General features: G+C 49.1%; 1 protein-coding gene across 24 annotated transcripts in view; it reads left to right on the forward strand.

Moving 5' to 3' along the window:
* The window catches only part of srcin1a (SRC kinase signaling inhibitor 1a), a 685,230-nt gene that overhangs the window by 329,160 nt on the left and 343,591 nt on the right, over positions 1-12,479 (forward strand). For 14 of the 24 annotated variants that reach the window (XM_072487470.1, XM_072487474.1, XM_072487473.1 and 11 more), the window contains one exon: positions 9,664-9,684. The exons of the other annotated variants lie outside the window; for them this stretch is intronic. In XM_072487470.1, the coding sequence (XP_072343571.1) occupies positions 9,664-9,684 (21 nt within the window). The remainder of the gene's footprint in view (positions 1-9,663; positions 9,685-12,479) is intronic. 24 annotated transcript variants of the gene reach the window in all.

A 12,479-nucleotide genomic window follows, 5' to 3' on the forward strand; every position in this document is an offset into this window, starting at 1 on the left:
ATTGTGTGCAATTCTGGTCGCTGCATTATAGGAAGGATGTGGAAGCATTGGAAAGGGTGCAGAGGCGATTTACCAGAATGTTGCCTGGCATGGAGGGAAGATCTTATGAGGAAAGGCTGAGGGACTTGAGGCTGTTTTCGTTAGAGAGAAGAAGGTTAAGAGGTGACTTAATTGAGGCATACAAGATGATCAGAGGATTGGATAGGGTGGACAGTGAGAGCATTTTTCCTCGGATGGTGATGTCTAGCACGAGGGGACATAGCTTTAAATTGAGGGGAGATAGATATAAGACAGGTGTCAGAGGTAGGTTCTTTACTCGGAGAGTAGTAAGGGCGTGGAATGCCCTGCCTGCAACAGTAGTGGACTCGCCAACACTAAGGGCATTCAAATGGTCATTGGATAGACGTATGGACGATAAGGGAATACGATGGGCTTTAGAGTGGTTTCACAGGTCAGCGCAACATCGAGGGCCGAAGGGCCTGTACTGCGCTGTAATATGTCCAACAGTGCAGAGGTCCCTCAGCACTGTACTGGAGTGCCAGCCTTGATTACCAGTCTTGACTTTGATACCCTTTGACACCAAGATTGGGGTGCTGCTATCTAGCCACATCTGATATGTGCAATATTATAACGTAAAATACTGCAGGTGTTGGAAATCTGAAATAAAGACAAAGTGCTGGCAAAACGCAGCAGGTCCGGCAGCGACTGTGGAGAGAGAGAGAGACGGAGGGCAAGATCTTCTGGATGTTCACGGCGTCGGGATCATTCTGTCCCGCCAATGGCGCATTCCCGCCGCAGATTTCCTGACGGTGTGCGGTGGATTAAATGGGAAATCCCATTGATCGTGGCAGAACCCAGAAGATCCAGCCGGTGGCCAATAGCAAGCTGCCTCCCACTGCTGAGAAACATGCTATAGGGAGGCCACAGAATCTCACCCAGATATGATGTTTTGAATCAGGTATGAACAAAAAGTTCTGGAGAAGATTTTCCAGACTTTGAAACATCGGGGGCGATTCTCCGCTCGCATTGCGCCCGGCGCACATCCCGCTATTCCTGGAGAATAGCGGGAGAGTTCCAAAACTGGGTTCGTGCCAGCCTGCGGCACTGGACACAATCTGTTCCGCCCAGCGCGTTCATGCTCCCGCTGGGTGTGAACTGGATGAGCATATTTAAACGTGACCTGTTCCAGACACAGGTGAAAGTCCGCCTCAGTGACCTCCTAGGTGCAGGTAGAGAATTGGAACCCTCCCCCTCCCTCTATCCTGCGGACCACCTACATTACAAAATGACCGCAATGCAAAAAAATGTAGCTGCGTAGCATTTTGTGGGTGAACTGAGGTCATGGAAAGGACTCTATAAATGCACGTCTGTTTTTCTTTCTGGTGTCTAGTGTTTTTAATAATGTTAAACCAGTTTACAGCAACACTCCCCAGTGAATAGGCGACTGATCTAGTTTTCTGGAATCTGAGTTTAAACACTGGCTCTAATCCCTGGCAATAAACGGCTCTTAATCAGTTCCACCCAGGTCACTGCAACCCACTGCACACGTGGAGCTAACCACACACCCTCCCCCTTCCTCTCTCAGTAACGGCTGATTGATGTGCTCACAACAGCTCACTCTCTAAGAAACCTTTTGTCCAGAGATTGCTCGAGATACAAGTCATACCGGGGAAAGGACAAGAGCTCTTTTCATCTCTTACCGTTCGGCTGAATTGAACTTTGAACAGGTTTTTCAAGAAGGAGTTTTCTGCTGAGAGAATGGTGATGGGAAGGGGGGGGGGATGTTTCGTTTGCTTTAGAAAAGGGCTAGCCCAGAGACAATGGGCCAAACGTCTGTGCTGATAAGTTCCATGGATTTCTGAAATTCAAAGGGGTGAAATCGCAGGCGAATCTTTTCGTTTAACTGATAAACAAATTCCTTGCCAGCTATTTACACTCAACGCTTTCAATATTTGGGGGCAAAACAAGTAACCCTTGCAAAATGTTACCACAATTGGGGAAAGTTTGGGAGCATGTCCTTAGAATTATTAACAATTAACATTGCAGTTAAATGTGTGAGGGACTCGCAGGCCCAATGTGTGACTCTGGAATACAATTCCTACATTCTGTCTCCTTCGAGAGGGAATGCCGGAGAAAATGTGTCTGGATTGTTCTGTCCCGCTTCAAAAGCAGTGTATATTAGTGGCAGCTCCATGGCGCAGTGGGTTAGCCCTGCTGCCTCACGGCACCAAGGTCCCAGGTTCGAATCCCGGCTCTGGGTCACTGTCCGTGTGGAGTTTGCATATTCTCCCCGTGTCTGCGTGGGTCTCGCCCCCACAACCCAAAAGATGTGCTGGGAAGGTGGCTTGGCCAAGTGAAATTGCCCCTTAATTGGGAAAAAAAAAGAATTGGATACTCTAAATTTAAAAAATAATGAATTGGTAGAATGCGGAGATCTCAGGGGCGGGATTCTCTGACCCCCCGCCGGGTCGGAGAATCGTCAGGGTCCGGCGCGACTCAATGGGCGCCGGGGACGCCCGAATTCTCCAGCCCGCGATGGGCCGAAGTCCCGCCAGCGTAAATTGGAGTTGGGCCCTTACCGGCGGGACCTGGCGGCGTGGGCGGGTCCAGGGTTCTTGAGGGGTCACGAGGGGATCTGGTCCCGGGAGGTGCCCCCACGGTGGCCTGGCCCGCGGTCGGGGCCCACCGATCCGCGGGCGGGCCCGTGCCATGGGGGCACTCTATTCCTTCCGCACCGGAGGCCGTGGTCATCCGCCATTCTTGGTGCAGAAGTGAATCCATGTGCGCATGCGCGGGGGTGACGTCAGCAGACGCGTGCTCCCCATTCAGGCCCCTTATACACCGCAAACCGCTCCAGCGCCGGCCTCGCCCCTGGAAGTGCGGAGGATTCCGCATCTTTGGGGTGGCCCGACGCCGGAGTGGTTCCCGCCATCCACTGCGCCGTTTCTGCCCGCCCCGCCGATTCCCGGAGAATCCCGCCCCAGAGATTTGTGTTGACTGGAGGAAATTGTTCCTGGATTCAGGAAGTTAGCATGTTTGTGGCCCAGAATTGAAAGAATTTGATGTGAGGGAGTGACTGTGGAAGTAACATTTCGGGAAGTTTGGGTCTGTTACGAAATGCAACTGACCCCCCCCCCCCCCCAAGTCTAAAAACATCAGCTGAAATCTTCGAGAAGAAATGGATTTTCTCTGCTTCCATTTTGCTCGTGGAGAATGGACATCTGAAAACATCTCCCTTTTGAGTATTTACCTAACTCCGTTTTGAAAATGATTATTGAATCTGCTTCCACAACAATTTCAGAATCGTATCTTGCTGCAGGAAAAAAAGCATTCTTCATGTCCTGCCACTAGTTATTTTAGCAATTACCTAGAATCTGTGTCCTCCGATTACCACCTTACTGTCGGAGGAAACGCTTTCTCCCTGTCTACTCTATCAAACCCCTCATTATTTTCAACACCCTATTAAATCTCCCCATAATCTTCTCTGCTCTAAGGACAGCAATCCCCGTTACATTGGACACGCTGCGGCGGAAAAGCAGCTCGCCGGGGCGCGGTGTGGCCGATACATCTACCCGACTCACAACGCCGCGTGAGATCCAACGTAATCTCTGCCTAGGTGACACTGCCATGTACACACAATTGGGTAGGGGGTGCCAGGCGTGGGTGTTTGGGGGGGGGGGGTTGCGGATGGGGGCGGGGACCATACCATAGTGTGTTCGGGCTCGGGGGTAGGTTGGGATCTGTTTTGGGGGCCTCTCGATGTCTCGCTACACTGGGGTGTTCCGGCGAGCTGAGCTCCCCATTGTACAAAACGGGGCTATGTGCGGCCTCAGCCGCGTGCTCCCCATTCAGGCCCCTTATACACCGCGAGCCGCATTGAATAGCCATGTGTTTCTTGGCACTGCGCGAAACACCCGGCTAAACGAGCTCGCTACGGAACTGGGTTCCCTGTTAGGAGAATCGCGCCCATTAACTGAAGCCTCTCATCCCTGGTACAATTTTGATAAATCTTTTGTGCAGCCTCTCCAAGGCTAAGCCATCCTTTTCTAAAGTATGATCCAGAATCAGACCTAATACTTCACTCCAATTAACATTCTGGACAAGCTGTAATTTATCGCCGCTTTGCTGTTTCTTTTGGCCTGGGCGAGGAATGCCTTGCTGAGGCCGCACTTACATCAGCATATTCACGGATCGAGACACCATTTCAAAATGCGGCCCTGATCTTTTGACTCCCCTCAGTCACTGCATCGTGGCCTCTAGACCCCCCCCACCCCTCCCCTGCATTCCACTTACCTCTTGCAGGGTCAGCAAGCCCCCACCCTCACCTCTTAAGGGTAAGGCACTCCAGTACCTGATCCCTGGCATGGGCAACCTGGGCCCTGGCACTCCATGGGTGCCTGGGTGGCAGTGCCAATGTGCCCAGAGCCAGAGGGAGTGCTAGGGTACCACCGTGCCCAGAGCCTTTACCATCCAGGGGTCTTTAATGGCCTGGGAGACTACCTCAGATACCGTTACAACTGATCCACATTAAATGTCGCCCTGGCGAGTTTTCCTTAGTGAGGCTGATACTGCCCATCCCTGGGAGAATATGGCGCAGACGTATTTGAATGAATCTAGTGGCTCACTTAAATATGTTCATGTGGATCTCGTCCAGTGAAGGTGAGATCCAGATCATGACACCTCGGGAGGTTCCGTTAAATCTCACAAGACATGTCAAGCATTGCGCACCTTGCGAGAGGCCTTTCGCACAATTTAGTGGCTTTGGTGCGTCACCAAGTCGGGTGCGGCGAGGCCATTAAATTGTGCCCATAGTATAGCCTAAACGATCTTGGGCCAATGTTCTCCCGCCGGAGCTGAATTGCTTATGGTGGCGCTTGCACTACCAGCAACGGCGACAAGCGATTGACTCTCCCCAGCCAGGCAAAATTATGCATGGTGGGGATGGCACGGGGTTCCATCGTGAATCCTGCTGTTAGGCTGCCCACTCGAAATAGCGAACTCTGGCACCTGGCCCCCGCAACGCAAATCCCCCCCTGCCGATGGCAAATAGGGGCATCCTCCCTTATCCCTAGCTTCCTATGGGAAATCCAAGGCCACCCTACCCCCACAGTACTCACGCATATGATTGACAGCTCCTGACCACATCAAAAGCAGTTAAGTGCTTTCTGCGGAGATGTTTATAAACTTTGAGGTTAGGTACAAAGAAGGCTACTTGAGACCCATTCAAGCGTGAAGGAAAATGAAAATAAACAATCCAAACATCTGGCTGTCTGGATGCGTTCAATGACAGGCCACTAAAAGCTACTTCTCTTTGGTGAATAGAATTCTTCCAGATAAAAATATCTGAAGGGGTTTAAAGCCTGAGCTTTCTATGAAGTCACAGCTGCTGCTTTCTAGACATATGTCTGAGGCAGCATGTGTAAGGGACAGGTGGGTGAAAAAGCAGTGTTTTTTTTAAACTGTTTTTGCCTGGACTGCTATTTAGCTTCCAAGTAGGGATGACTGATTGGGGAGGAGTGTTCTCTGTTATTGGAGGGGGGGGGGGGTTCTCTAATATGTAGGAGTATCTGTTATGGGGGATTTGGTGGGGGTCTCTGATGGGGAGGCTGGGAGATGGGGTGGGTAGGATTTGCATGGTGGAGGGGCCTCCGTTGGCCTTTGGGGGCACCTACCTTAAACACTTGCATCGGGAATGCCGTGACCAGTGTGTCTCAGAATCCTCCCACCCCTTAACTGCTAAATTCGAGATAATTTTGTGGAGTATTTTTCCGAATGGATACTTAATTGCGAAACTCTCTCTCTCTCTCTCTCTCTCTCTCTCAATTGTACTGGGAAATGATCATTTTGAGAGAGTGCATAGTTGGGGTGAGGGTGGTCAGACCAGAGGATGGACCCCTCTCCCACCCAATGGCACCATCAAAGATTCATAGAATGGTTTTAGCACAAAAAGGAGGCCGTTCGGCCCATTGTCTCCATGGCTGCTCTCCACAGCTTTCCAGCGTCACTGCCCTTTCCCTGTAATGCAATAACTTTCTCCTTTCAAAGCCACGATTGAAGTTTCTCTTCACCGTTTAATGATTCACTCATGGAATGTGGGCATTGCTGTATTTATGACTCACCTCAAATTGACCTTGGGAAGATGGTTATCAGTGGCCTCCTTGAATATAACGGCCTTGCTGGGCCATATGTAAGAGTCGGACAATTCTGGGTCTGGGGTCTCATGTCGGCCGGATTTGTTTAATTAATTGAATTTAAATTTACCTGTCTGTGATGGGATTTGAATTCAAGCCTCCAGATCTTTAGACAAGGTCTCTGGATCACTCTGGGATCCCTGTTTCTTTATTCTTGTAACAAAAATACAAGGCACGATTTAACCAAAACAGGAGGAGTCCCGTTTAGGGTGTGAATAGCGGGGTGTTTCTCGGACCCTGCAGCTCCACGAACAACCCCAAAAACCGGGCTTGGGGGGAGGGGGGGGGGGGGAGGCCCCACCCAGGTCACACTTCCATTAATTTCCTACACTGCCGAGCTCAGCCATTTTGAAATGCCGCACCGATCTCTCAACCGTGGCCTCTGGACCCATCGAACATTCCAACTTATCGATTACGAGATCCTCGAGCCCTCGCCCCCCCCCTCGGAAGGGCTGATTCTTGGCATGGGCAACCTGGCACCTGGGCACTGCCCTGCCAGCCTGGCAGTGCCATCTAGGCACCCTGACAGTGTCAGGTGGGCACTGCCAGGGTGCGTGGGTGGCAGTGCCAAGGTGTCAGGCTGACATTGGGGTGCCAGCGTACCATCCTGCCCAGAACCTGACCACCCGGAGCCCTCCGATCGCCTGGGAGGCCCCCCCTCCCCTAAGTGCCATTACCCCTGGTCCACGTTTGTCGAAACCAGCGCTAAGCGGCGCCGCGACGCAGCCGTTCAATCCCGGGCTTGGGATAATCTGCCGTAGACATAGTTGAGTGAAGCTAACTGCTCAATTAAATGTGCAAATCTGGATCCCTCCCAGTGCGGGCGAGATCCTGATCGCGACGTCTCGCGAAATCTAATTGGATATCACGAGGCGGTCCGAGCATTGTAAACTTCGCTTTAATGGGTGCGTTGCGTCACCCAGTCGGGCGCGATGAGGCGTTTCGAGCAGGTCCATACTTTTTCGACCAGTATCTGAAAGAACATTACAAACTGGCCATCACAGTGCAATGATATTCATGTTTTCTCCCTAGATCATGTCACACTCTGAGGTACCTCTGCATTGCTCGGTCTTTTTAAAAAAAAAAAAAAAAAAATCCTTTCTTCGAGTTACTAAACCAATGCACAGAGTGGATAGGGCTAGCCCTTAATCCACCTCCTCCCTGGCTACTAAAACCAATTAAAATCGAATCCAATTCATGGCCCTCACTTCTTTTCACATTCTTTATTTCTGTTCCTTTTCTTTCAAAACTTTTTTTTTAAATTTGGCGTACCCAATTATTTTTTTTTCCAATTAAGGGGCAATTTAGAGCGGCCAATCCACATAACTTGCACATCTTTGGGTTGTGGGGGTGAAACCCACGCAGACATGGGAAAAATGTGCAAACTCTACACGGACAGTGATCCAGAGCCAGGATTCGATCCTGGGACCTCAGCGCCCCAGTCCCAGTGCTAACCACTGCGCCACATGCCGCCCCCTTTTCCTTCAATGCTGTTGTCATCGTCACAAAGCCGACATCTCTGCCTCTTGGAAGGATCTAGAGAATGTTGTTGCCTCCCAAATCCCATTTACCCTACAACTCCTTGTTTGAACAATTGAGTTGAAACGGTACAAACCCAAGTCATAACTTGAAAACTTTGACAGTAACCGTGATGCTCTATTCACAGTTCCTACTAATCCAGCGAGGCAACCACAATGCTCCCAATTCCCCGTAGCTCAAGTTGGATTATGGACTGTCCTCAAGTGGAACTTGACCCCATCACCTTCTGACTCCGAGGGGAGAGTGCTGCCTCTTCAGAATCTGTGATTCCAACCACCACGGCAGACACACACATCCGATTTTTACTTTCCCAGCCAGGAGCAGAAACTCTGCATTCATTCACTCACAAAGGCGCAGTAACCGTAAACTATTTAAACATAGAATAAATTATGCTAAATAGAGATGGAGGGCTACATTAATCAACAATGCTGAGTAGTAGATAGTTGTATGGCTCTTGTGTGTAGAGTGGGTTTGAATTACCCACCAATGTATTGACACAGGGGATGATTGTTTAACAAGGTTTCTTTTGCGACAGGAAACAACTTCTGGGTTTAAAAATATAAATTCTCCTACCCCCTTTTCAGTTTATCTGTTTATTAATGAATGAATACTTAAGTCTTTGATTCGGAATTCCTTTCTCTGTCGCTTTACTGTTCCCTCATTTTTCAGGGGAAAATTAGGAAGAATGAGAAATTCCTCAGACTGGATAAATCAAGGGGCAAAGTTTAACCAGGAAGGTTTCAAATATCAGAAACTTTCAGCAAGGAAGGGAAACATTCGTAAACTATTCTTTGTACTTTCATTAACAATCACGGAGGTGTGCGGCACGGTGGTGCAGTGGTTAGCACTGCTGCCTCACGCCGCTAAGGACCCGGGTTCGATCCTGGTCCCAGGTCACTGTCCGTGTGGAGTTTGCACATTCTCCCCGTGTTTGCGTGGGTTTCGCCCCCACAACCCAAAGATGTGCAGGGTAGGTGGATTGGCCACGCTAAATTGCCCCTTAATTGGAAAAATAAATTGGGTACTCTAAATTTATTTTAAAAAACTTAATGCCACAGCAGAATCTCAATTCAAACGGCCAATAACAAGAACGTGAAGGAACTTTATTTAAAGGTTTGCTGCCTTTGTGTAAAAATATTCAACAATCTATTTTATGGCAAGCATTCAATGCAAGGACATAAATCATCCTGAATTGCAACCTCCAGTGAGTTTGTCCAACATATTGACACAGTGGGGGCAGTAGTTACCCAGGTAAACCCAGTTGTGATGTGCACGTTCCCGTATCGGGAACAAGCCAAACCGGTTCAATCGACTCTCCCAAACTGCGTTAACTGTTAATAAAAAAAACAAATGACTGCGGACGCTGGAATCTGAAACAAAAGCAGCAAAATGCTGGACAATCTCAGCAGGTCTGACAGCTTCTGTGGAGAGAGAAGGGAGCTGACGCTTTGAGTCTGGTTGGCTCTTTGTCAAAGCGTTAACTGTTCTCAGTCTGTTGACCTCAGTGTTTCTGGGCTAGAGAGGGGGGGGGGGGGGGGGGGGCATGGGGGGCAATGGATATCAGCCAGGAGATCTGATCACTCTACCCTCATGTACTGGGATGTGGGATGAGATGGAAACGGGATTAGCCCTGATTGCCCTCACTCCCCACGACATGGTGGAATTGCCTCATTGTTTACAGTCGCTTATTAAACTGTGCGTAATCCGGTTAGTCGCTGGTGCCAGTGATGTGTTGCTCGATGGGAGTAAATACCTTTATTATTCTAGGCAAAAAGAAGGGTAAAAATTGGAGGGAGAGAGAAGTGGACAATAGCTTTTTCCTCCCTTCCAAAACCTTTTGGTCTTTTCATGGGTTTAATTTCAGATATTCATGGTTTAATACAGTACTGATAAAATCTAACCAATAACTCATCTATTAATTTTGCCATTGCAGTCAAACTATTGGAGTTTCAAGGTCAGTACCGTTTCTGTGCAGCCATTTCTGCATGTGCTCTGCATGAACAGCGTGGGTTTGCTCAGTGACCAAGTCACCATTCTTTGTGCACTGTCGTCATTTAAATGCGGCTTGAGGGATAAAAGGGAAGGTTTTTATTTTCCCTCAGATGTTATTGCGCTGTCTTCATACCTGCTGGTCTGTTTGCCTTTACCAGCTTGCCTCCCCCCCTCCCCCCTCCCCCCTCCCCCCTCCCCCCAACACCCCACCCTGCCCTCCAATCTCTGTTTAAAGAAAATGCTATCTCTGGACCAAAACTGATTGATGCACAGGTGGTGTTAAGTTCAGTATATCTGATAAAGAATGCAGAGATGTTAAAATATTCCACCAGGATTGAACAGAGGATACCTGTGTGAGGTGCTTCAAGTATAATTTCAGTGATTGCCCGAGAAATCAAAGGTACGATTTTACTGGGTTTTGGCTGTATCAGTTTTTTGGGGGTTTGAATGTGTCAGGAAACAGCATTGATTGATTGGGGGGGGGGGGGGGGGGGGCGTGGCGTGTGAGAATAGGGTAAAGTATCGCCCCCCCCCCTGTGAATTGGTGGGGTGCAGAAAGAACCCTGGATGTTCGGGAACTGCAACCTAAAAATAAAAGTTTTGTTCACGAGTGAACGTAAATGTGGGAATTAAAAAAAAAAAAATTTAGTGTACCCAATTCATTTTTTTTCCAATTAAGGGGCAATTTAGCGTGGCCAATCCACCTACCCTGCACATCTTTGTGTGGTGGGGGTGAAACCCACGCAGACACGGGGAGAATGTGCAAACTCAACAGGGACAGTGACCCAGAGCCAGGATCGAACCTGGGACCTCGGCGCCGTGAGGCAACAGGGCTAACCCACTGTGCCACCGTGCTGCCCAGTAAATGTGGGAATGGCGATATTATTACATGGATCCAGCCCCAACTCCTCATCAGATTGAGTGTGGGCGGCAAGTTCCGATCAAAAGGGAAGTGATAGGAGTTGTTGCGTAACTAACCTCTCATTACAATTGCCGTCGATTTCCAGAATTTTCTGTTTCTGTCACATTTCCAGCAATTATTCACCCTTTGTCAGCCCACATTGAGACCGGCAACATTAACTTGCATTTGTATAGCACCTCTGGCGTAGTAAAATGGCCAAAGTAGTTCACCGGACCATTATCAGGTAAAATGTGGCACTGAGGTGCATAAGGAGATTCAGACAGAGAGATGGGTTTTAAGGAGCACCTTGAAGGACGAGGGAGATGCAGAAAGGTTTGGGGAAGGCATTCCGGAGTTTAGAGCCTTGGCAGTGAAATCTTAGCCGCCAATTGCAGGGCAAAGGCAGTGGGGGGTGGGGGGCTACAAAATGGTGAGAATCTGAGGGGTGCAGCGATGATGCGACATTATCACCCAGCAGCTTAAAATTATACTGGATCGGGAATGTGTTTGTGCTGACTGCAGTTGTTATGGTAGATTTATTTTTCTCTCTGAGAAGCCAAGGGCAGCACAGTGGTTAGCACTGTTGCTTCACAGCTCCAGGGTCCCAGGTTCGATTCCCGTCTTGGGTCACTGTCTGTGCGGAGTCTCCACGTTCTCCCCTTGTCTGCGTGGGTTTCCTCTGGGTGCTCCGGTTTCCTTCCACAGTCCAAAGATGTGCACATTAGGTGGATTGGCCATGCTAAATTGCCCTAAGTGTCCAAAAAGGTTGGGTTGGGTTACGGGGATAGGGTGGAGGTATGGGCTTAGGTGGGGTGCTCTTTCCAAGGGCCTACAATGCAGAAGGAGGCCATTCGGCCCATCGAGTCTGCGCTGACCCTCTGAACGAGCACTCCACCCAAGCTCACTTCCCCACCCTATTCACGTAACCCTTTAATCTAACCTGCACATCCCTGGACACTAAGGGAAAATTTAACATGGCCAATCCACCTAACCTGCACATCTTTGGACTGTGGGAGGAAACCGGAGGACCCGGAGGAAACCCACGCAGGCACGGGGAGAACGTGCAGACTCCACACAGTCATCTGAGGCTGGAATTGAACCCGGGTCCCTGGCGCTGTGAGGCAGCAGTGCTAACCACTGTTGCCGTGCTGTCATTTTGGTGCTGTCAATATTTCGGCTCTTCTCAATGATGCAGTGCAAATGGGTATGATGACTACAAACGCTTCAATCCACTCAATTCACTAAATAAACAGGAAATTATCACTGGCTCATTCAACAACAGGACAGATTCTCGAACATGAACAGATGGAGGCTTTGACAGTTCTCTTCTATTTGTTTGTTTTATTTGATGGGTTTTCTTCCAAGCTAATATTGAATTCTTAATTTTTACGGTGTTGTTCAGGGATGTTTGAGGGGTTACAAGTGGTCTCGATGACCCCAGGTTAGAGAGGGTTTAACAAGTTCAGCTGGATTGCCATTCATGATCACGACCTAATTTAGATTCCAATTCATGTTCTTTCCAATTCAACCCAGCCATGATCACAAAGAAACGTTGGTTTCCACGAGCAGACACGAGCATCTGAAAGTTAAATCTTACACGTGTAATGGTGAATGGGAGTAACTGATTGAAGGGCTGCATTGAAAATTGTGTGAGCTTCCTTGATCAAGTGCTCTTCTCCAGCCTGAAAAACAGAACATGCCACACACCATGCAGTTGTTTGGGCTAAAATTATGAGTTAGATTTATTTGCATGGAATGTAATTAAGCAGAAGCAAAAGACTTTATCAGAGGACCAGAAACACAGGATGGAATGTGGGTTTCCCGGTGGCTTGGGTTGGCTTCAAAGGGAAATCCCA

This window comes from Scyliorhinus torazame, chromosome 21, assembly GCF_047496885.1.
Source record: "Scyliorhinus torazame isolate Kashiwa2021f chromosome 21, sScyTor2.1, whole genome shotgun sequence".
NCBI classification, from domain to species: domain Eukaryota; kingdom Metazoa; phylum Chordata; class Chondrichthyes; order Carcharhiniformes; family Scyliorhinidae; genus Scyliorhinus; species Scyliorhinus torazame.